This window comes from Epinephelus moara, chromosome 3 (genome assembly GCF_006386435.1).
Source record: "Epinephelus moara isolate mb chromosome 3, YSFRI_EMoa_1.0, whole genome shotgun sequence".
Classification (NCBI taxonomy): Eukaryota; Metazoa; Chordata; class Actinopteri; order Perciformes; family Serranidae; genus Epinephelus; species Epinephelus moara.
In genome coordinates, this window is record NC_065508.1 from 25,342,290 (window position 1) to 25,366,826 (window position 24,537).

Sequence of the window (24,537 nt, forward strand, 5' to 3'; positions counted from 1 at the left end):
TTTGGAGAGTTCTGGAGAAGAACTGGCAGTGATTTGAAATCCCATCGGGTGGAAAGCTTTTATTCCTACATAGAGTACAGGCTGCGTAGCGAGAGCTGAAAACCAGAAATGTCAACAACCACTGGGATTCATGAAATACTGTATCAACCCCCCACAGGAGTATTATGATCCACTTGTGCTGAGGCAGTAACAATCAGACTGCTGCCATAACTACTTATTGTTCAAATAATTGTGTATTCAGTGTTCTACAGAGGATATTAAAGCTTTAATAATGTTTAAAGGAACACTTCACCCCTCAAATGATCATGTGTATTTCAATTACTCACCCTGTGTTATGGTGAATTTGTGAAGGAAACTTAGTTTAGGTACGCCTCAGGTGATGGAAGAATCCAAAAACAGAGAAAACTCTACAGGGGGTCCACATTTATCAACAGCAGAACAATTGTTCACACACTTTCACACAAAAAGTACTACAGTGACTCATGTGGAGGTTATTTTGCCACATCCACTTGTTTTGTGCCGCACACTGTTTTGTGCCGCAACAGAAGCCATCCCATCAGTCTCTTGTTATCAGCTGTGGCTACTTTCACAGTGTGTGATGATTTCTTCTTTGCTGCTCTGCTATTATCACTGCAGTCCGTCCCAAACAGCTCATAGATGCTGCTATTATTTGCATTGGGAGCTTCATCACGATCAATAAACAACTGGAAAATATTATTGGCAAGATGGCCAGTGTTATTATGGCACAATAAAAATGATATAATTAGTAACTACCTGGCAATCAAAGTGACAGAAAATGTGAAAACCTGCTGTACTGACATATCGGCTGATATTAGATTGTCGAAGATGTTTCTATATCTGCTTCACATGAAAATTGCAGGACAGAAATGGCCAAGATTTGTATTGATTTGATAAGTATTGTGTATTGAAGTTTATTTTTCAGCTGTAAATTGTCCCAGTCATCACATATCTTGGTTAATCATCAATCTTTTAAGGCCAGGCTCTACAGTGAAGTGCACAAATGTCCAAAGTCCCAAAAGAATTTCATTTACAAAAACAGAACAGAAGCAAGTCATTAAACACTTGAGAATTATTTTTTCTAAACTTTTCCATATGTTACTGTATTATGTTACTCAATTTTCATGACTTCATTTCAGTCCTTCAGTCAGTTGAAGTTGTTGGCAATCTGTTGAGCAGCATTTTGGTTGTCTTGATGCTTCCTCCCTTCAGCATGGCTGACCACAGCAGCTTTCCCCATGTTGCCAACTTGCTGCCATTTGAAAGCAATATATTTTTAACACACGCTTCCCAGGTACTTGCTGAGAAGCTAACTGTTAGCACTTGTTTGGTAACTTCACTTGCTCAGCTCACACAGAAAGTGTTCTAGAAGCTGGAGGCGTCTTTTTATAATTGTTTTTAATGAGAATGAAGCTTTCTGCTAGCGGTTTTTACGTTGCGACACGCCTGGTGTTTTTGCCGGAGCACTGTAAACTCCTCGACTTGAAAAAACTTCAACTCAGAGCGGAAAAGCACCCCATTTCTTTTTTTCTTTTTGGTCATTTTTTCCCATTGTCCAATCAGATGATTTGAGAGGCGGGCCTTCTGTGCTGATCACAAGTATACAGATGGTGAACAATGGAGGAGAATCTGGTGATAGCGGTTGCTGGATACCCAGAGCTATACGGCCCGATGATAGACAGCAGGTTGTCAAACTGCCCCTGAGTCATCCTAAAATATGCCTGGAAATACCCATCATGGAGGAGAAGCTCCTGGACCAACTGATGGTACTCCCCATGATCCACCCTCTTTTTTAGGGTTTCATGTACCCACACAGATCTCTGTTTCCCTGTGCCTAACTATTTGCTGACAGCCTTTCACCCTCAACCTACTGTGCTGTGATGGGGCCTGAGACATTCCTGCTGCCAACTAGCTGTGTACGCTAATGTGTATCTATTTGGCACAATGTTAGACTTGTTTTGGGATTTTTATGAACATATTTTAAATAATAGCTAAGACAATATTTATTCAAAATTCAAAAACATTCAAAAACAGGAATTTTATGAATGTGGGAACCCTGTGGATCCATTAAATGTTTGGCATTTTTGCTTAACAGAAAGACAATTTCCAGAATCATTTGTACTCATTTGATCTTAAACCATTATGAACAGACACAGCTTAGTTGCATAATAATTACACTATTTTATTCACCCAATTCTAAAAACATCATGTCAGGAAATCGTGTTGACATCTGTGCCCTTGGCTCTCCAGAAAGCATTTGAAACAAACTGTGAGGTTCAAAACGTGACAGGTAAACGTCATAACAAGAAAAAGTGAATAAAGACACAGTGCACTAAATTTGAGATCAAGATCTACATAAATTCAAAGTCGAGACAACGCCTCAGGCTTTACAGTCCGTGTAGAAATAGATGGAAACAAAAATAAATTGGTAAATATAAGCGGCAATTATTGTGTTCTGAGCTTTTGGGGGATTTGAGGGGGTGCTACACAGGTAAAAGTAAAACCTTACCTGAAGTACAAAATTAGATGTAGAGTTTCAGTTTCAGATTTCATTTTTTCAACGTAAAAAAAAATCACTAAAAATTAAGTGTCGCTAAGAAACAATGTAAAACATCATAACAGACTAATGAATGAAATAAATTATTTTCCATCACTTATGATGCTGAGACAGTAAACACAGGTGCACAGTCAGACAAAAAGGAATAACGCTTTGTTCTTTAAAAACACGATTCCACTGTAAGACTTTATTCAGCTCTAGGAAGTGTCATCTATCATGTTAAACTAAAATCTTATGTACAGGCTTTTCCATCATCTCATTGTTAATTCCAGTAAAAGATCCGATGCTATTCACGGTCCTTTCCTTACCCTTTATAGAAAACAAAATCAACAGCTACTTTCATGTTACAGTACACAACAGATTAGTCACATATAAAAAAAGACTGAAAACACGTTGACAAAACATTTAATCAAACACATATGGACATCTAAAGTAAAAAGCCCTACCCTGCTCCCTGCTCTGTGCTGATTACGATTCCTCTCTGATCGGAGTGCATCCAGAGAAAAAACTGTTCTGAAAACTCGTCAGGATTCTTTTCTTCTTCTTGAGGAAGCTGACTGTTGTTGTGTCCTCGTCATCGTCGTCACCGTCCTCCTCTTCCTCTGGCAGGATGGGCTTCCTGACCAACTTCAGGTCTGGAGTGGGATGTCCCATGTCGCCAATTTCTTTAAGCACCTGAAATAGAGCGTATCAGTACATCGGTGTTACCTCTGTGTTATATCTTTTTAAAGCTGCAGGCGAGAAACTGTGTATGCCAAAATACACATTAATAATAAGTGAACAGAATGAATCAAAGTGGGCAAATTTAGTCTTGTGCATCTTTACATGCATGCTTATCGTTCTTAGAGCCACATTATGACTGACTATTCCTTGTATTGCCAACAACAACAAGAGCCTACGCCACACCCTACACCGTAGCTTTCACAAATAAGAAACAATAAATTGTGAAGACAATAAAGCCTCCACAAAAATAGCATTTTAAGTCTTGTGTGTGATTTATCCTGGCTTCATATGAGCAGAGGAAATCTCTGCTCGTTGCTAGGCTAATTTATACAATGTAAAATTCCATAGGCTTGTGCTAATAACGTTAGCATGTTACATTTGTTAGTAAAACGTGTTTAGTATAACACAGTTGTTTTGTCGGAGTAGAGGACAAGTCCGCTAGCTGCTAGGTGAATTTATACAATGTAAAATGCCATAGGCTTGTGCTAATAACGTTAGCATGTTGTATTTGTGGGGAAAATTTGTCCGGATAAAGACAAGTGCTTTGTCTGAATGCTGCGAGTTATAGTGAAGCTGATTTGTGTACTTGTGTTTTAAAAAGTCTCTATTGAGCCATGTTTAATGTGTGTTTAATGCGTGTTTAATGCGTGTTTAATGCGTGTTTAATGCGTGTTTGGGTGTGTTCTCAATCAACTAAACTTCACAGCACCTCACAGAAACCCCACCGCCGACTAGTGTTTTGGAGGTGTAACTGCAGAGTGACACAGACACCACCACACAAGTATAAATGCTCACAACGGCGTAGGTCATGTGCGTAGGCTGCGGCGTCGGCTCTGCATAGAGCTGACGCGCAGGTATAAATCTCGCATGAGTCCTCAGAAGGGGCAGGCTCACCTTCTTAGTGGGAGTGCAAGATGGCGGCTTGAAGAATGTGGAGTTGTCAGGGCTGACAGATGCAGGATCTTGGAGAGACACAGAGTCTCTAGAAACACTTTCTGTCTGGCTTACATCCTGAAAAGAGTAAAAAGTCAAAAACTGAGAACAATACTTCATCTTCATGAAAGAATCCAAAATATTCATCAAAGCAAATTGAGGTTTTCTTGATTGAAACGTCAAATCCAACTGTACAGAAGAAACACATCTGTGTCTGTGGTCATGAATGCCATATTATGTAATAAACTGTTAAACTAGTACCTATTTATTAATATTCTAAAACTGATGATGTTATAAATATTAGTTTAATGGTCCAATGATAACTACCAGTAAGACACTTTTTCTCAGTCATTACATCTTTGGGGCAAACAGATCTTGCCCGGGACTCCTTCTGGAGTCACAGTCGGTGCATCCCTACCACTATTACATTAATTACCAATATGTTTCGCCTTCTATGATATTATATTGGCTGGTGTAGTGTGTGTGTTGTTTTAATGGAAAATCATTAATAGAAACACGTTCTGATGATCTTTTACTGTACGGAGCAGTTACATTATGCCAAATGTAAATTAACATTTCACATGGAGTGTTTAAAACACATCCTGACAATCCAAGTTGCAAATGTTTTCGCACACATTGATTATCAAAAGTCTCATTACTGAAAAATAAAAACAGAAAACTAATACAAAAATTTTGTTGCATGAACCATTAGCAAGATTTGAGGTACTTTTTCAGCAATTACTGAAAGCTAACTTACCTCAGAAGGCACCCGGTTATCCATATTTCTGCACTTCTCATGATCACACTGGCAGTTCTCCCCGCATGTCATCTTTCCTTTGCGACACCTGCACTGCTTGTTGCCGCAGCGACCTTTACACGCACACTGAAGCGAGAGAAACTTCTCAGTATCATGATCACAGTCTATGAGCTTCGTAGTTTCACACACAAATGACCAGTTTGAAGATGACCCCTGTCCTGATCACAGTCTTACCCCAGTCGCTTTTGGTTTCTTTGAGGCTCTGCGTCCCTTCTCAGGTTTCTCAGGACGCCACTCATCCTCCTCCACCTCGTCCGCTTCCTCATCCTCACTGGGCGACATCAGCTCTTCAATGTTGATGGCCATACTGTGCTGGCTACGTTTAGCTGTGGTGAAGCGCTTCCCTTTAGGCTATCGTTGGTAGACACACAGACAAAGAGAAATCAACACTCTTGGATTCCATCAACAGTGAGCCATTTGAGATAATAAACCCATATATATATATATATACACACTTGAACAAAAAATAAACACCAGGAGATGAAAGGACACCTCAACTCAACAAACACGAAGGTAGAATATCTGGAATAACTCACCTTTGGAGGAACATACTCAAACGAGTCGTCTGAGCTCCTTTCATTGTTGGTCACAGGCACAAGGACTTTCTTTCCACTTGCCAGGTGAAGCAGTGAGAGTTTCTGTGGAGGAAAAAAAAATGAGAGAGATTTGAGACAATTCACCTTAACATGAAAATATTAAAGAATAAAATCAGATGGAGGCCAGTAATGTTGGACTAAATTATAAAGGTTACCTGCTTGTATTGCTCATTCTGCTCCACCAGTTTCTGGTTCTGCTCACTTAATTCACGCAGCTTTTCAAGCTCTTCTTCCTAAAATGATGTTACAAATAGCAACATGATTAAATTGTTGCTTCTCCTGAAAACAAGGAGAAATGCAGAGTGAAAGGTTGATGAAACCAACCAACCTGAAGTTTGAGGCGCTGGAGAAGCTCCTTCTCCCTTGAACTCTCCTCATTGTTCTCCTTTGTTTCATCGGCCTCTTCACATATGGGTTTGCTCTGTAGCTGGTTAAGGAGGTACAGGACCTGTGCGGAAAAAAATAAATAGAACAGAAAGTTTCATAAATTTGCATGTCTCTGAAAGGGAATGCAAAATGGTTTATGACTACAGGCTATGAGCACCTTTTCTTGATGCCTCTGCTCCAGCTCCACCTGCTGCTGCTGGTGCTCCATGTCCATGGCTGACATCACGTTTCTCTCTTCAGCTAGCATCCGCCTTAAATCTTGTGAATTCCCCGTCTCCTGTTTGAGTTCACTCTCCAGCTTGGCGCTGGCTGTTTTAGCAGACACCAGCTAAAGACAAGGGAATAAAGTGATATTTTTGTAACGGCAACAAATGAATGTACCGGCAACAAATGAATGTACCATTACTAATTTACCACACAGATGTGAATATAAAAAAGTTGCTAGCAGTTGCTCACCTCAGACATGAGGACCCTGAGGGCACATTTGGCCTCGACGATGCTTGTGATGCCATCAATGCGCTGTTTCAAACGCCCCTCGCCATCTGCGACGAGAACTTTCTGCTGAAGGTCGGCTATCTGGGCGTTTCTGTTGGGATACAAATCACTCTGCGAATCTTAATAATTCCTGCATTGAGGTACAAAATCAATTCAGTCTGTCCTGTAGATATCTTTTGTTAAACTGATACTGTTTGAAAGAGTCACAAAATCTTAACAGCAAACATTAATGCAGTGACTGGGCTGCTCTGTGAGACTCACCTGAGGCCCATTTCTGTCTCTAGGTTCTCCACCTGTTTGGTCAGAGGTGTTTCCAGCGCCCCCTGGGTCTCCAGCTCAGAGATGATCAGTGTGCGACGCTGCATGGAAGGACACCACAAAGCACTGACTCTTTGTACTTCGCAGATTCAATGCATGTCTCACTTATTCTCAGTTTGTTGCGTATTTTTGTGCATGCTCAACAGTAGAGAAATCCCATCTCACCCTGATTTTGGCAGCAGGTCGGTCCCCTGCCTCCATCTGCTGTTTGAGGTGGTTGATCTCCTGAGCCAGGACCTTTCTGTCCTCCAGCAAGTCATTGAGGTGGCGCCGGGCCTCCTCTGTGCTGACCATCACCTCCACTTCATTGAGAAGCCATGTCTGATCACACAAATACAGTCACAGAGTTAAGGCAGCAACACTCTCATTGGTCTGACGTGGATTCTTTAAGGTCTATTTATACTTCAGCGTATTTGTAACTGTTGGTTAAAGCAGGATAGTGTTTCATCAGAAATAATTAGAGATGGAATTTCAAGGCCGACAATCTTTCAAACACAAAAATGTCAGGAGGGCAAATAGGTATTTTCTGACTGAACTTTTTTCTAGTGAAACATCACATCATAGAGATCCTTCACCATCACTAGAGTAAATACATCAATGTATTTCAAACTGTTTTGTAACAGTTTAGGCATAGTTTATCTATTTTTAATATTTATAATAATGTCAGACTTATTGACAAGCATATATAGGCTGCATATAGACTAAAAAACATTAGAATAACTTTAATTAATGCTTACATAAAGCCGTTATAGTCCATCCAATGTTTGGAAAGTCTGTTTTATTAAATTGGCTCACAGCCATGTGGCATCATTCATCCTCTCCTTTGCTGCTGAGGTCAAAAGACTCTGCGGGTGAAGCCTCAGACTCAAAGTCTACAAGAATTCAACTAATCTGATACATTGCCAATCAAGCTGAACCATTAAAATTAGTACAGGTGGCGTTTGTTTTCAGCCTGTTCACAACAATTTCCTATTAGAATAATGAGCTCTGTATGGTTATGTGAAACCAGCTAGTTTTGTTGTAGCAACAAGCACTGACAGAGAGGACAGGATAGAAAGGCAGAGGGGTACAGTCCACATTCAGGACCAGGTTTTAGGCATGTTCTGCACTATCAGACGGAATTATCGACTGAAATTCCATTATATAAAACAGTAACCACATTTCTGTACACCTCAGCTAATAATGTAACTGCTAGTAAAGTAATGCTTTTTTGCACTTTGTCCAGTCTAGCAAACCAAATACAAGTCTTTGAGACGACAAAGTCGTCCTAGAAGCAAGTTTTACTACCTTAACTCTTGCAGCAGCTCCTTCCATTCCTCTGTTATGGAAATCTTTGCGTTTCTCTGCTACCTCACTTCTCTTCTGCAGGGCGTCTTTTAACCGCTTGTTTGCAGCTGCAGCCTGTCGGGGAAAGATTGTAATAAGCCGCTTTAGATAATTTCCATTTACAGGGGCTATTGAGAAACAAAGGAAGTGACTGGTACAAATTAGTGACACATTTATAAATATAATATACAATATTTACATCCTACTTTATAGATTACACAGACAGGAAACCAAGAGGCCTCACCTCCTCAGTTTTACGGCGCAGAACGTTGGCCTGCTTCTGGAAATCCCTCTCGAGTTTAAGCAGCTCATACTGGCGCTTACGATCCTGAAAAACAGGTAAAAATAAAGTGGGAGGTTCATGAAGCCAAAGGACATAAATTAATAAATGCAAGGAGGAAAGAATTTAGCAGCAAGATTTTATGAATGAAATGTTGGTGAAAGAAAATGTCCTGCAGTGTCTCTCCACAAACCTTCTCCTTCAGCTGCAGCACCTCTCTGTCCTTCTTGCTCTTCCAGTGTCTGAATTTCTCAGAGTCCTCCCTCATCTGCCTCATCAGCTGTGTACGCTGGGACTTCATAGCCTGTGAGACCACAGCGTTATTAAGCTTTGAATTGGCATCTGTGGCTTACACGTTACAAATGGTATTAAATATCAGCAATACTTGCCAACTCAGTGAATGTGGTGATGCCATGGGATAAATAGGAAAAGTTGGTCTTTACAAACAATTTTATCTCCCCACAGAAGGGCCAAATACATCAAAGATACATTGTCACTGCGATTTGTTCCATATGTAACTTTAACAGAATAGATTAAAGTAAAGAAATTCACTGGTTACCTGTATTTCTTGCATGAGCTTGCCAACTTTTTGAACAGAGGACTCTTTGATTTTCAGCAGTTTGGACTGATCGAGAAGCTTCTTCTTCATGTCCACAAGCTGGCCCTCGAGCTCCTGCAGTCTCTTCCTCCGCTGCTCACTGAGTCTACAAGAAGGTGGCGTCAGATGTCAGACGAAGCAGGAAGGAAAAAGTCAAGGCTTGCGAGGTTACTTTTAATATCTAGTGTTCGTACTTCGCCTGGTTAGTGTCTTTCTTTGCGGACTGAAGTGCCAAAACAAGGTCCTCTTTCTCCTTCTGCAGAGAATCCACTGCGGTCTGTAGAGACTGTACATTTTTCTGCAGGACACAATGCAAAGAAGTTTAAAACATGGCCATCATTTATCAACATTTGCAACGTGTGGTTCAGAATTAATATAAGCACACAAAAATGCTATACTTTAAACTCCCCTTTCTCTCATGAGAACCTGGTACCATAGGTGTTTCGATGAGAGTCATACTTCATCACTCACGTTAACTTGCGGATGATTCAGCATTATGTAGTGAAATCTAAAGCCCAGTTCAGACCAAAGATTCGCAATGAGATGAGTTCTGCAATGTTCTAAAAACCTGCAAAGTTCACACCAATGCAACTAGATAAGATGATGTATCTTCTCTATGCAACAACTCTCTGTACCTCTGTTCTGATTTCCAGATTTTCAGACTTATTTTGTGGCTAAATCTAATTTGTAGCTTATTAAAATATGAATGAGGATAGTTATAGTGAGATACAGGCCACAGTGACCCACCGTCCGACACCGGCACACCATGAGGACGGAAACAGAGGGCTCGGTGGGGACGTAGCATCTGTCACTGAAAGCAAACACGCAAACTGTGGTCATTTTGACTTGACCAGCAGACTTCACTACAAGCCGATTGGCTGTAAAAGCAGGTGACTTGCTTTACGTTCTAAAACCAGCTGCCAGCGATTTGACCAGTTGAGTTGTAGGTGACACCATCAGCCGCCGTGAGTTGCGCTCATACCGGCCTGTTCACACTGCTGCAACTTTTCTCTGCAATGTTCTAATACAGTTTTGTCTTGTCGCGAATCTTGATGCCAACTGGGCTTAAAATGCATTTTCCAGGTTCTAATTTTCTGTCCCTGTGTTAATTGTTCATTCATCTCTTGTGATATACTAAGTATGTGTCTCAAAAATAGTTTCCAGAACAAAATTCCTCTCTTTCCTCTTCCTGTTAAACAGAAAAATATTTAGATGGAAATGTGCTCTGGGGTGACTACCTAACCCTGCTCATAAAATAAAACACCACTTGCAGAGCATTATCATAGTAAGAGTTGTGTGTTTGGACTAACAACACATGCAGGGGAGGCATGGGTGGAGCTCAACAGTCCTGCACTTTGAGCGATGGATCCCCATTGCAGTTAAACCCTGCACAAGCCAAGCCAAAGATGTTCCTAATTCTGTTTCATTTAAGCTTGGGCAGTACCTATTTTTTCTTTCCTTTATACCCCTGACCTCTGGTAGCGCATGCTGTGCACTACATAAAATGAGTTTAATAGCAAGACAAGCACCTGTATATATTGAAAATCATAGCATCGGGATTTCTAAATACCCTGGTATACACATCCCCTTTTCAGGCACACTCATGTGCATCAAAGTCAACATTTGTCTTTCTGTCATCAAAGACACTGCATAGTGTATATCCTCATCCCCTGCTCATCTGTCCTATGCAGTGTCAGTGAAAGTGACTGGCACAGGTCAGGAAGAGGACAGTGTTATAAGAGTATCGAATTAAACAACGGAAATTTAGGTGGTTTATTACTATGAGAGTCAAACATGGATGCAAAATCCTCTTACCTGGTGCTCTGACTGCATCGGCTCTAGCTGGGTGTCGTTCTGGCACATTTTCTTCACAAAAGCTTCCTTCAAGCTCAACACTTTGTTCAGCTCGATCAGTTCCTTGGAGAGCTGGGCCTGCCGCAGTGCATGACGGGTTGTAAAGGCCTCCGGGGAGTCCTTCCCAACAATGCCGGTGACATCCTGTTAAGTGTGTTAGAGGTGGAAAACATCTTATTCGCATTTGGTTCGGCAAAAAATAAAGGCTGAGGTGAAGGAATGTATCTTTGTGTGTGCAATTAAAGAAATATGAGACTGTATTACAGTAGATTTAATTAAAAACATCACTGAGAGAACAAACGTTTTAACATACCGTAGGAGATTCATCTGCCCCATTTTTACTGCCATTCCCAGAGACATCAGCTCCATCCTCTCCTGCAGCCATGGCATCAATGGAGGCAGCGATGCCTGCACTCTCATTCTTTGAAAACCAACAAACAGTAAGCCATGAAACTCAGTATTGTGAACATGCTGTCATTTGGTGGATTATAATGTATGATGACTTGTGTACCTTGAGCTCCAAGATGATGTCTTGCAGGTTCTTCATCACCTCGACATTCTCCTTCAGCTCCTGGTCCTCCAGAGTCTCCAACAACTTCTCAAGATCCACTGTACATCTGATATAAAGGTAAATAAAGAGCATGGTTTCATAATGTGGCAGTGGTAAAGAAGAAACAGCTGAAAACTGACTTCTGCCATTAAAAACCCAACAAAGCTTTCAAAGAGGACCAATTTTACTTTTCCATGTTTGTATCTTATATATAGTGTCATAATAAAGGATGTTAATTTAAAGTGTGAACATGTATGTAGAAGTAATCCCTGTGAGCAAAAACCTCAGGCTTCAGACCGTTCTGAACACTGTTTCCAAAGTGTTTTCTACTCTGGCTACAGTATGATGTCATAGTTGGGCTGCCTCCAAGTAGTCGACCAAACAAGCCGGGAGGTCATTAGTTAGCAAGATTTCATTGGTCACTTAGTCACAGAAAAAACAAACAAACAAAGCTGCGCCTTGTCAAAATAAATTAAAACCTATATGGCTGGACCATGTGGGAATTTATTTTGAAAGGACAAACACAGGAAGAGGCCACGCTCAGCAGTCAGACAGGAGTCAGGTTAATTTCCAGGGCTGGTACCTGTGGTTATTCCACAGGCTAGTTAATAACATGTCGGGCAGGAAATCCAAAGTGTGGGATCATTTTGAGAAGGTGAAGGACGAACCCAAGGTGATATGTAAACTCATCTTCATTGGTCGACTACAAACATGACGTATCATCTGAAACATGGAAGTAGCTACATGCCCATTAGCCCACAGCGTCATTAACAGGCGGCTTGCTCAGTGTGTGACGTGCACTTGTAGATAAAATATAGGTTACTTAAGTTGATTGCCAATGTTGTAAATTGTTGCCAATGTTGTAAATTGTGTCCCTGATTTCAGATCAGATTCCTGATGGAAAATGTCCACTCATGTTACGAAGCTTTTAATGGGGATTTCACAATAGCAAATGTTGCTATTCTTGATTACATTCCCCCCCTGCTGCACTGACAGAGACGCCAAGATCTGGAAGACCTGGAAGTGGTAACAGGTCAGAGCAGACTGGACTTTTTCCAGGAGGGGGTTTAAAGAGACCGGCACTAAAACGGAGCATTTCAGACAGAATGTGAACACAGGTGTTACAGCACAGACAGCTTGAGGAAAATAAAGTGTTTTTTGACCTTTAAAATATGTTCGAGTAGAAACTTTAAAAACAAGTATGAACCTGAAAATGAGCACGTAGGATCCTATCCAACAAGAATAGCTCAACTATTGTGTTAGACACGCCCTGAAGCTCCTGGCTTCTTGCCCCTGTAAACTTACGCGGCATGGTCCCGCAGTTGTTCCATTCTGCTTTGTAGTTTCTCATTTGCATGTTCGGTCTATAAAGTAAAGTAAACACAATGTGAGATGCAAAACAGTGACATGTCTGAGAGACGATATCTAAAATAAACAGACTGTAAACTAATATAAAGTGTTGCTCTTTTCTTAACCAGTTTATGTTTTATTTCTGTATCTGTTTTGTTTGTCTTGGCTTTTTTTCTATCCATGGAAAAAACTAACACATCATCACTCACAGTATCAGCTTTCAACCATAACTTTAGAGGAAACATTTGCAAATGTTGTCACAGCCTGGCTCACCATGATGATCTTCTCAAACATGAGGGCAGTCTGTCCAGCTGCCTCGCTCAGCTCCCTGCTCAGCTTATTGTTCTCATCCTGCAGAGCGCGATTCCGTTCCAACAGCTTCGTCACATTCTCCGCTGACTCTGGCCTGTAACGGAGAGACTGAGTAACCGTTATGGTCTTTTGTTACGGGTAATACGTACCCCGGGTGCATTTAACCGACATCCTGTTAGGACGTCAGCTTATTGGGTAAACTTTATGTCTTACCCAGAGAGCACCGGAGCGACTCCTCCGCGGGCATGAAGGAGCATCACCTGCAGCTCCTGAACCTAAACGAGTGTATAAATCAAGACATTTAAATGGTAGTAGGTGAGGTGTGTACCGTATACTTTCTGTACTATCAATCTTAAAAAGATTTCTCCCTTGTAAGGACTTCAACGAACATGCAGCATAATCCAATGGCAGTTTGAGATCTGGCTGCTTCCCCCAAAAATGTCTGTACCTGTTGCTTCAAACGGCTCATTTCTGCAGCTCTGGGGTCAACGTTGACTATTGGTTTGTTTTTAATCTTGCGAGCTCTGTCAGCATATCGCAGTGTGTTGATGGTCTCCTCCAGATTCGAGTCTGCGGGACTGACGCATGCAATCATCAAAGTGTGGCTGTTGCCTCCCAAAGAATCTGACGAAACAAGCAGAAAAGAAATGACTAAAGTGCCTAGTAAAATCATTTACTATGTTGCATTGTTGCCTGATGTCATTAAGCTGCCATTTTTGCATTAAACAAATAAAAAAGTAAAGCCATATGCAGATCCTACATTACAAGTTGCCAGCAAACACATCATCAATTGAGCAGAATGAAAAACTTGCCATTAGACAGTAAAAGTGAGAGAAGCAGCCTCGTGTGTGCTTAAACACAATTTGCTCATGTTTGAAGATCCTCAAAGTGAGGATTGTTTTTTACACTAATGACCACCGAGTCACTTTTGAACATCGAAATCAAAGCTTACCTTGTAGCAGGCGGGTGAGCTTGGAGTCTCTGTAAGGAACAAAGCTGTTTTTCTTGCTTTCATCCCCCAAGGCACTGATCACATTACCCAGAGACAAAAGGCCACGATTGATGCTGATGCCTGAAGATGAAAATGAACAGCATCAAAACAGAAAAGCCGTAGTTAAGGACACAAAGAGACAACACAGACATAATATACTACGTTATTTGTCACTGGGAAAATCAGAAATTAAGGCTGACAACTTTTAATTGAGTAAATTGATGAAAAGTACACTCAGTTTACCTTCCTTTAAACGATCTCCCTCCGCTTTGGTTTTCTTTTGCCTCTCTGAACCAGCCAGATCCACAAGGTGCAATTTTGAAACAATGGAGTCGGTTCTGCAACCAAAGATTAGACAAAATACAACTAAGATAGTGTTTTCAAATGTTGCTTTGTGAGCCATAGCAATACAAAGCAGTTTTAAATAAAGGCCATAGGCTTGTGCTAAAAACATTAGCATGTTGTATCTGTGGGGAAAAAGTTGTCCAACAAAAGACATGCTTTGTTTGTGAGTCCTGCGAGTTACTGTACTGTGAAGTCAGTTTGTGTACTTGGGCTTGAAATTGTCTCTATTAAGCCATGTTTAACGTGTGCTTAATGTGTGTTTTGTATCAACTAAACTTTACAGCACTTCACAGAAACCCCGCCACTGACTAGTGTTCTGGAAGTGTAACTGCAGAGTGACACAGACACACCACCACACAAGTATAAATGCTCACAACTGCGTAGGCTCTGCATAGAGCTGATGCACAAGAATAAATCCCACTTAAAGGGTACTAATATTAGCCAAAGTGATTGTGTGACAAAAGACCACCAAACTGACTTGTCTGTCCCTCTGCGCTGCTCCAGTGTGATGGTGAAGATGGCATGTGAGCGCGAGGAAGCAGCGTTCATCGCCGTGGAGCCCACAGTGCGAGCAGAATTTCCAACCTCCAGACAACCCACCATCTCTTGAGCGGAGAACACTTGCTTCTCAGTTAAACCCACAATCTAGGAAACAGGATATTTCCGATCAAAACCAAAGCAGACACACTATATTATATTTTAACATGTGATTTACAAGGTACAGAACAAGTTTACTTTCTATCTGGTTCTAAGCTTTAAAGAAATGTGACAATATGTGTGTTCGTTCCTGTAAAAATGTCAATTACTCACCTTAATGCCCTCTTTAGGGTCCTCCCTAACGCTGAGGGAAGATTTATCTTTTGATGCACACAGCAAGTCCAATATGTCTTCATTATAGATCTACAATCAAAAAGTAAAAGCTCAAGTGAATTATTTTAAAAGGCCACTGTCAGCTGCACCAACATGTGCTGAATGCCGAGGAACGCAATTCATTTCTAAATGACATAAGAACACAGTGTAAACAACATTTCCACCAACCTCCAGGTACGATACTGCCAGGCAAAACTCACAGTCTGTCCTCTTCTCCCTTTCCTCAAAGATCCTTCTGATGACTCGTGGAATAACTCCGACTGAAGGATCATTCTCTTGAGCTGATGTGTATGTTCCTCCCATGGAGAAGGTCTTTCCTGATCCCGTCTGTCCGTATGCAAGAACTGTGGCATGGTAGCCTACAGAAAGCACAATTCAGTGAGGATACAAAATGATTTAAAAAAGAATAAAATTATATTTTTCATTTGTGTGCAGCCAAATGCCAATTGAAACTGATGTTGCACAACCTGCACAGTTACCTCCCAGGAGGGGTAAAAACAAAACAAAAAAATTCTACCGAACTCAAGAAAAGCATTATGTTAAAAGTTATAGCTACCTTTGAAAAGCCCACACAGTAACGGGGTCACAGTGGTTTTGAAGACCTCCTCTTGTTCAGTATTGGGATCAAATACATAATCATAGGTGAACGCCTTCTCTGTGCCGACAATCACCTGAAAACAAACAACAATTTTTACACATGCAGCACAGTGTAGCTGTTCAGGCTTTAAAGAGGTGGTGAAATAATTACTCTGAAACAGACGGAAACAGTTTTTTCTCAAACTGTGTGTTGAGCACAGACCTGTGGCTCCCCAGGCACAAAAGTGAGACAGCACTGACATCCCTCGTTGATTTCTTTCGGCACCAGCGGGCGACATCGCAAGGCAACCCGCACTGGGATCACCTTATCATCCTCATTTGTCATGATGCAAGACTCCAATATTTACCTGGCGATAAAAGAAACATAAAGAGGCGATGAAGCCGAGCAATATCAGTGCAGTCGTATGACAAAAGAAAAAATGCAATGACAATTTTTGATTGGACAGAAAACATTGATAAAACTTCACTTTCGCTAAGTGACACCACTCAAATAACACAGTGTTAGCTGCAATGACAGATACTGAGATACATTAACTTTTGTTCAGTTAATTATGAAACATGTGAACAGACATGTATTGCTTGAATTTAGGAGACGGACTTAGAGATGAACTGCAGAAAATATCTAAATGACAGTAGCCACTGCTGATTCTTTATTGTATGATACCAACAAAAGACATTAAAACCTGATAAAGGTCAAGGTTACCATTTTTACTAGGGCTGCAACTAACGATTATTTTCATTGTCGACTAATCTGTCGATTATTTCTTCGATTAGTCGACTAATCATTTTATCGAAAAATTTGTTAACATGTTGAAAAATGTCGGTCTGTCTCTCCCAAACCCCAAAATGATGTCATCTAATGTCTTGTTTCATACTCACGCCAAAGGGTTTTAGTTCACCGTCATGGGAGAGTGTGTAAAGCTGCCAATATTTGAACGTAGGAAGCTGCAATAAGAGTTTTTTGGGGGACTTTTATAGTACTTTTCTATGAAAAATGACTCAGACTGATTAGTCGACTACTAAAATAGTCACCGATTATTTTAATAGTCAATTAGTCATCGACTGGTTGACTAATCCTTGCAGCCCTAATTTTTACTGTATTAAAAGTGTAATAAACCGCGACATCACTGAATTATACTGAATGTTGTGAACTTGGTACATTACGGTTGAATGGTTAAGTGTCATATGCATTAGCGTGGCATGTATGCACATTACTCGGACATCAGTGAAGTGTAATAATATTTCATCAACAGACAAAATGCACTCAGACAACACATCAGCAACCAAAAACAACACCAGGGGAGGGGATCAATATAGCACAGTACCATAAAATTTTGCCTGAAAATATTGTTTCATATACGCATGCCAAGCAGGGTTGGAAATTAACGTTTTTGTCTACCTGCCACTGTGGCTGGTGGATTCCAAAAGCTATCAGCCTCTCAATAGATTACCATTGGTTTTTCAGCTGGTGAGTGAAGGAAATCTAGCAGCTAATTGCATATTTTACCAGCATTTGGCTAGTGGCTGGTGCTGATTTCCTACCCTGACGCCAAGGATTGATTTTTTCATTAAATAACTTAAATAACCCAATAGAATAATAACATCAATTACTGTTTCAGTCTACTTGATATATTTTGCCGCAATAGAAAATGACTAAAGTGGGCTGAACATTATCTTATGAGCTAAATCAGATGTTGACAAAGTTTTCCTTTGGGGAGAGTTGGAAATAAAGGCAATAAATCACAACATGTTATCGAAATACAATATATATCGCGATACATTTCAAATATTAATAATATTGTATTGTGACACCCCTAGTGTGTCAGTGGTTGTATATGGTGAAAACTGGACACCCAAATACTTCATAGACTGAAAGCAATGTGAGCTGACCAATTACCACAGTGGCCAGGATTATAGCCAACCACATAGACAACCGTATTTACATTTAATAACATCAGACACTTTATAATTGGTTTACAATATCTGTATTCATACCATATCCCTGGAACACTTCACTGTATTTTAAATGCACTGTATATGAATCTACTATAATGGAGTCCCCAACCTTTTGCATAATATCTTGTACCAAGCAGCTCCAATACAAATTACTGCAGCTGATATTTATGTTCTACATGAAATCTTACATTGCTGTGTGATGAAGTGTGAATGCACACTGATATTTTGCATCACTTCATTGATGCAGAAAAATAAACAAGAGACATAACTGTTGAAAGCTGGCTACATTAAGTGCAATAATGGACATTATGTTGAGATGACTAATTTTATGTCTCCTCCATTTTGCATCTTGCACATTAATGAACTTCAAAAGGGATGTTTCTCTGGGTGCAGGCCAAGAGACGTTACATTCAGATCATCTGATTAATTTTGGTGGTAAGTTATAGCTTCCAGTGGTGAAACAGAAAATGTCCTCGCGACCATGGCTGTTGTCATGGTGTCCAATGAATTGCTCCATTATTCACCGGCTATTTGGAGCCTGGTTGTCTGAGGATGACATCATAATCCCAAAGGTCATCCCTTCCTTCAGACAGATCAGAACTGAGATGTTTGATAAGCAAGAGTTAATATGAAAATCCAGTGTTAGGCTGGAAGGGATAAACCCTCTAACTGCGACACATAACGTAAAGCCAGTCAGCTAACGTCATATCGTTAAACGTTACTTATCGTTTCAGACGCACTGCAAAACAAGTTAAAGTGCATTTGTATTGAGTTTAAAATAAACACTGTGAGCAAACACGTCGTCTCCAACCCAGCGGAAGGCTGATAAAGTTGCTGTCAGTTTACCGTTAACTACCATAAGTTAGCTTGCTGCAATTGTTAGCAAGACGTTGACATTAACGTACCTTTTCACGTTTACTCCACTGCTAACGGTAAATTATCACGAAAACGGCATTCAGCGGTTCCGGCTGATGGCGTTCCGCACTGATATCAAACACTCCTAATAAACCGTCTACTTCTAAATGTTACTCGTTGACGCTAACTTGATCAACTTCGGTTCTTTGCCCGTGTACTTACACGGCTATCTTTGAGATGAATGTTGATGCTGCCCGCCACTTTCAAACACCAAGCCCCGCCCCCTTCCTCTTCTTCTACTTGTGGTTTTTCGGCAGAGTCAACTCAACTCGGCAGCGCCACTGCCCCCTACAGGAAAAAAAGGTAAAACACAGTATTTGTACAATACATCATGAAACAAACACACTCAGTCTTGCATTCACCATCATTTTCACTCACTTACACACATATGACACACAAGTAGATCCCAGTTTAGTTGTTATTTATAATTCCTCCCTCTTTGCCTTTATAAACCTGTCTTCTTCACAGTGAACTCTACAGTATTTGGTACACTGAGACACTCACACTACTCTTCCTCGCTACTGTATCTCTACTGGACTGTTAGACTGCTGGATTATAAACCTAAAATATATACCCTGATGCTGATATATGTTAATATGTATTACTGTTATATAGTATGCTATATTTATACTAAAACAAAGCGTGATTGTGCCTGTGAAGTAGAGGCTCCAACTCTCTTCCATGGTCTGCAGTCTCCTTTGAAACTTTTAAAAACCCCTGAGGGCCCATCTTTTCAAAATAGCCTTCGTCCCACCCTCAAGTGTCTGGTGTTTGTTCCTAGGTGTGTCTTCTTTTCTTTACATTACTTCCACCTTATACTACATCTCCTGTCCCATACATCATCATTTATATTTCAATACATTATGTCAACATGCTAACTTCTAATATGTTCAGATTGTTTTGCATCATATTCTGTCTTAAAATGTTAATATATCTTCATACAGACAAACACAAAGTGCCATTAGTTATTCATATCATTAATCTAGTGTCCACTGTTCACATTATACCTGGGTGGATTTTTGAGCGGTACATAAAATAAATAAATAATAGCATTCATAACAATAACAAGAATAACAAAAACTATGAGCTGTGTATATGTTAATTATTAAATTAGTAAATTGTTTGAGTTATAGAGAAGCAGTAGGACAATATATGTGTGTTCTTCCCACTCCTTTTCAAACATGTAAATATTTAACAATGTTTATCTATGTTGTTTATGAGAGTCTGCTTTATACTGTCCATTTTATTTGTCATTCTGGTTTTGTGTCATACTAAATCTCTCATGTATTTTTTATTTTTATTCTACTCTATTCTGGTTTTAGGTTATTTTTTACATACCTTGTATTATTTATTATTATACTTTCTCTATTTTACTGTTGCTGTCTTTGTGCTAATTTCCCCTGGGGATCAATAGAGCTTTATCTTATCGATCTTATTGCAACAGTTATGGATTTTCTTGCATATAAAGTTTTTTGGCACATTCACAAAACTGGATATATTTCAAGGAGTGGGCGGTTTACAGATCCATCAAGACTCGGAGGTTCAAAAACTCTGTTAAGAAACAAATCATTGAGTCTTTAATGAGTTAGCATTCAATTATTTGTGCTTAAGAGCTGAGCAATAATGCATTCATCATTTTTTCATGAAGCGAACAATGTATTCTAATCAAATGTACAACCAGACCCGAGCTTGCAGTGTAAACCCATCTCACTGACTGGTGACTTGAAAGCTGCACTTACCGAAAATTGCTACAAATTTATCTTAAGGCAATAACTGTTGTTACCTGACAGTTAATTTCATCCCCTTGTTACTGATAATGAGGGCAGTTAGAAAAATACCCCTCAATTCCCAGATGACGGAGATCACAAAACAACTAAAGCCAGGGTGTGAGGCAGAGTGAAGAGAGCAAGCATCAAACCACGCTTCCCAGCGAACGGCATGGGCCTCTGTAATTGTGTAAGATAGACACGCCATGCTAAGAAATAAAAAGCCTGGGAGAGATTTCTTTCAAGAGAAGTGCAAATAGAGGAGGAAGCCACGGCAGAAGGGAGGCTGAGTGGGTGACACGACATCCCTCTTGATGAGACGAGTTTTCAGCCCTACAATGGAAAATGGGGAGTGACTCTGTGTTCTGGCTGGTGGGGAAAGGTCATTACACTGGGAGCCAGAGGGGAAAACAGCTGAGTCCAGATAAAGTGATGACAAGGTTTCTGCAGGGAGGAGAGAGCTAAGCAGGCGATATAGTGCCAGAAGTCAAAGCGTGGACTTGTATTGCAATTGTGTGCGTCTGATAAGCTGCCTTAACATTTCCAAAAATCACGGCAAAAGATGATTTTCGCAATTGTGTGTCACCAAAATTAGAGGACATATTAAATGTACAGGAGAAACGCTCACTCACATGTGCAACCCATGACCTTTGTCAGCCTTGTGACCACTGGGAGCTGTAACAACATTGACAGAGCTTATCCCCTCCAACACAGATGTCTGGCTCAGCCTCCACCCTCCACCCTCCTGTGACAGATGCTGGTGACCCCGAAGAATGAAGTCACATTTTCACAATAGGAATGAATAACAAGGGAGTGACATGTCCTGCATCATGTTGCAAAAATGTCTTTTATGGCAGTCACTGGCTTGTACATGCATCATATTGATTATTTGAGGTAATACACAAGGTAGGAGGGGCTCAGAGTGCTTTGACATTCCAGTGGGCGGAGGAATTTGGTGCCAAAACATGACATTATCCAACTGCAAATGATTGTTTTGATGTCTGGGAATCCCAGCAGGAGACTGGAGAAGTAATCACTGAGTCACTGATACTGACCAAACCCCTGCTGATATACTATAGCCATTATATGCCACAGGGGAGTAAAGGTATCGTTTAAATTTCCTTTAGTCCCATTCAAACTCATTACTATTCAACCATATAGTTATTTGTGTTTCTGACTTTTTGAAGCACCTGTGTTTCACTTGAACTTTCTGTTTATGGCTCACTCCCCGTCTTCAGTCAGCTACTGTACACACAGACTCAGAGGCGAGTGAGTCCTGCTGCTACGGGAAATTCCACCACAAGGCCTAATAACAACATGCCAGATTGCCTCTGCTCCCAAGAATAGAACAGACAGTGAATGAATGGAACAAACCGGTCTATTCTCTCCATATATATTCACTAAATGATGATTGTGCATGTGGGGATTTTATTTTATTTTTTCTTAAATGGGGAGATTAAAATGCCAACAATAATGCGCTCAGCTCAGCCTATTTGGCTTATAAAGCCACCTTGACCTTGAGCAGCAGTGCCCACTAATACTGTGGCTGGAATGGGAGGAAATTCAGCCCGCCTCCCTCTTTTCCTGTTGTAGTTTCAGAAGATAATCTGCATGGGGTGGATTGCATTGCAATCATCCGTGGCTAAAATCCAATGGGTGCATGAATGGGGTTTTGAAGAGGATACACTCCGCTCAGCTGCACTAAGCCATGTGTACATACCAGCTTCATGCTCTGCTAAGCTAAACGGTCTACGATGGGGTTTCCCATTAACTGCGGAAAATTTAATGTATGATAAGAATAATTGCAATCTAACTAAAGTAGCTAAAATAATAATTAATTTTGCTGAGAATAAGTTAATTTGAGAAAATTAGAGTATTTTGCAGGAGAATTTTATCACTGAAATATTAGCGAGGGGTCACCCATTGCTCTAATTCCTCATAAGAGCTAATTAATCTGTAGACTTCATGACTTTACAGTGCTGATAATGACAATAAAGCTATGATACTGTATTGCATTATATCACTACATGACTGAAGACATTTTTCTACATTATTCTGTTTACTCATCAGGTAAGTTTTGGTCTTTTCTATTTTCGTAAAAATGAATAAATCTTTTTTTTTTAAGAATACATTTATTACATTTTTTTTACATACAGCACAGAACAAAGCAGCTTGGAAATAACATGACAAAAATTAAATTAAATTAAATTGAATTAATTACATTAAATCAACTAAATTAAATTAAATTAAATTAAATTAAATTAAATAGTGGGCATTACATCCATCCCCAACCTTCATTACCTCCTACAACCACAAAAGCAGCAACAAACAATTAACAGATACTGGCTGAGGCGAATTAGGAAACCCCTGTAATATGGAAGATGACAGTGTATGCCCAATGTACTTTCAGTAAGGGTCCCAGACTTTATAAAAAGCTTCTGCTGAGAAATGAAGCATACAAGAGATATATTCATTGGGAACACAATGCATTAAAAGATTGTGCCATGACTTCCTTGTTGGAGCAGCATCCTTGGTCCAGAAGAGCAGAATACTTTTCCTGGCAGCAAAAGTCAAAAGATTGAAGAGTCTCTTATGTTTAATATTTGTAACATGAGCATCCAGGTGACCCAGTGAGAGGCACATAGGGTCTAGCTTTAGCTTCACACATAGCCATTGACTGTAGCTTCCAGACTCAGAGTTACACTTACAGCAGAGAGACAAAATATTAGCATCCATTTTGTTTTTAACAGCAGGTGTTATATGTGCGATGTACAATTCTGAATTGAGTAGATTTGGTTTGATTGCAAATAGATATTTCCATGGCATGGCTCCACACTTCCTGCAATAGCGATGCCCAAGTCTCTTTGAACAATTGCCTCATTTACAATCAAATTAAATGAAAAATAAAAATAAAAATTAAAAAACGGGGGAACTCAATCATGCAGGACAATGACAGCTGCACCTGAACCCTTAATATGTACTTTAGTCGGCTCAAGAGGGCCTGTTACCAGACAAATGCTCACTCAATAACCACAAGAGTCAACAGTAATTAGCTATTCATTTTAAAACAGGCCTGAAGCCTTATGCTGAGTCAGTCATGAGGCACTTTATGGGAGGGGTGTCTGCGGGGTTACTGTTTACTGCTCTGGCCTGGATGATAAAGTCAAATATGTCTGGACATGACAGCAAATGGGGGGTAAAGACAAAGCAAATGGACACTGAATGCACATTACCCTTAAGATCAGGTTAATATAAGCGCAAGTACTATTTGGGCGCGGCAATATTGCAGACGTTTACATCAGTTTAATTGGCACTGTTCCTGTTATGAGAATCAGCACCGCACATAGAGCAAATAGCACTGAGGATATTACAGACTGCTCTCAAGTTTATCATACTGACGCTGTTCTCTGTGCTGTCAGTGAGGCTTTAAATGCTGAGCGACAGGGAGCACCTTCCTCTGAGATCATTTTATTGTATGGACACTATAAACTGTCTTGGCCTAATCATTTTTCCCCCAAAGTATGCAGCTTTGCCCAAGTTCTACAATCAAATTTGGCCCATAAGCTTTGAAGAAGGATGAGTTATGATTAAATACATCTCTCCTGACAAAACGTCCCAGAAATTCAATTGGAGAACAAGTATGGAAAAACAACAAAGTCATTTGTGCCTTGAATCCGTATTTCAGGAGAAGCTGTTTCAGCCGTCAGCCTTATGTTGCTTAAAATTCAGTTAATCCCAAGAGGTATTTAGCTAATTCAACATGAGTGTTTTGAATGCATGAGAGAGGAGGAAAATGCGCCCTCAAATGCATTTTATAATCTCAGTGTCTAGATGTTTCATCCATCCCCGTGACTCAGGGCACGGTCATCATCAGCTGATTCTACCATGTGTATTAATCACTGACATTTAAACAATGGTCACTGCTCTCTTTCCTGATACATTTATGGAGGCGGGGGGGGGGGGGGGGGCTGAAAAAGGATGGG

At 40.3% G+C, this 24,537-nt stretch overlaps 1 protein-coding gene across 2 annotated transcripts; it reads right to left on the reverse strand.

Annotated features, from left to right (window-relative positions):
* Positions 1-1,975: 1,975 nt before the first annotated feature.
* On the reverse strand, positions 1,976-19,066 carry kif4 (kinesin family member 4). Of its 2 annotated transcripts, none has more exons than XM_050034244.1 (31): positions 18,951-19,066; positions 16,120-16,264; positions 15,877-15,991; positions 15,489-15,679; positions 15,261-15,350; positions 14,929-15,095; positions 14,349-14,443; positions 14,067-14,186; positions 13,563-13,738; positions 13,328-13,389; positions 13,076-13,208; positions 12,758-12,816; positions 11,414-11,519; positions 11,216-11,323; positions 10,864-11,046; positions 9,243-9,346; positions 9,010-9,154; positions 8,644-8,754; positions 8,415-8,498; positions 8,132-8,245; positions 7,010-7,165; positions 6,788-6,885; positions 6,488-6,617; positions 6,189-6,359; positions 5,973-6,092; positions 5,800-5,877; positions 5,585-5,686; positions 5,223-5,399; positions 4,989-5,114; positions 4,193-4,309; positions 1,976-3,250 (listed from the first exon to the last, which is right to left on the reverse strand). In XM_050034244.1, exons 2-31 carry the CDS (start codon positions 16,240-16,242, stop codon positions 3,044-3,046), a joined length of 3,768 nt encoding a protein of 1,255 aa, XP_049890201.1. In that variant the 5' UTR covers positions 16,243-16,264; positions 18,951-19,066; the 3' UTR covers positions 1,976-3,043. The 2 variants fall into 2 exon arrangements, with proteins under 2 accessions (XP_049890201.1, XP_049890192.1); XM_050034235.1 differs by having other exon boundaries at positions 1,977-3,250; positions 18,779-18,994.
* Between the last annotated feature and the right edge of the window lie 5,471 nt (positions 19,067-24,537).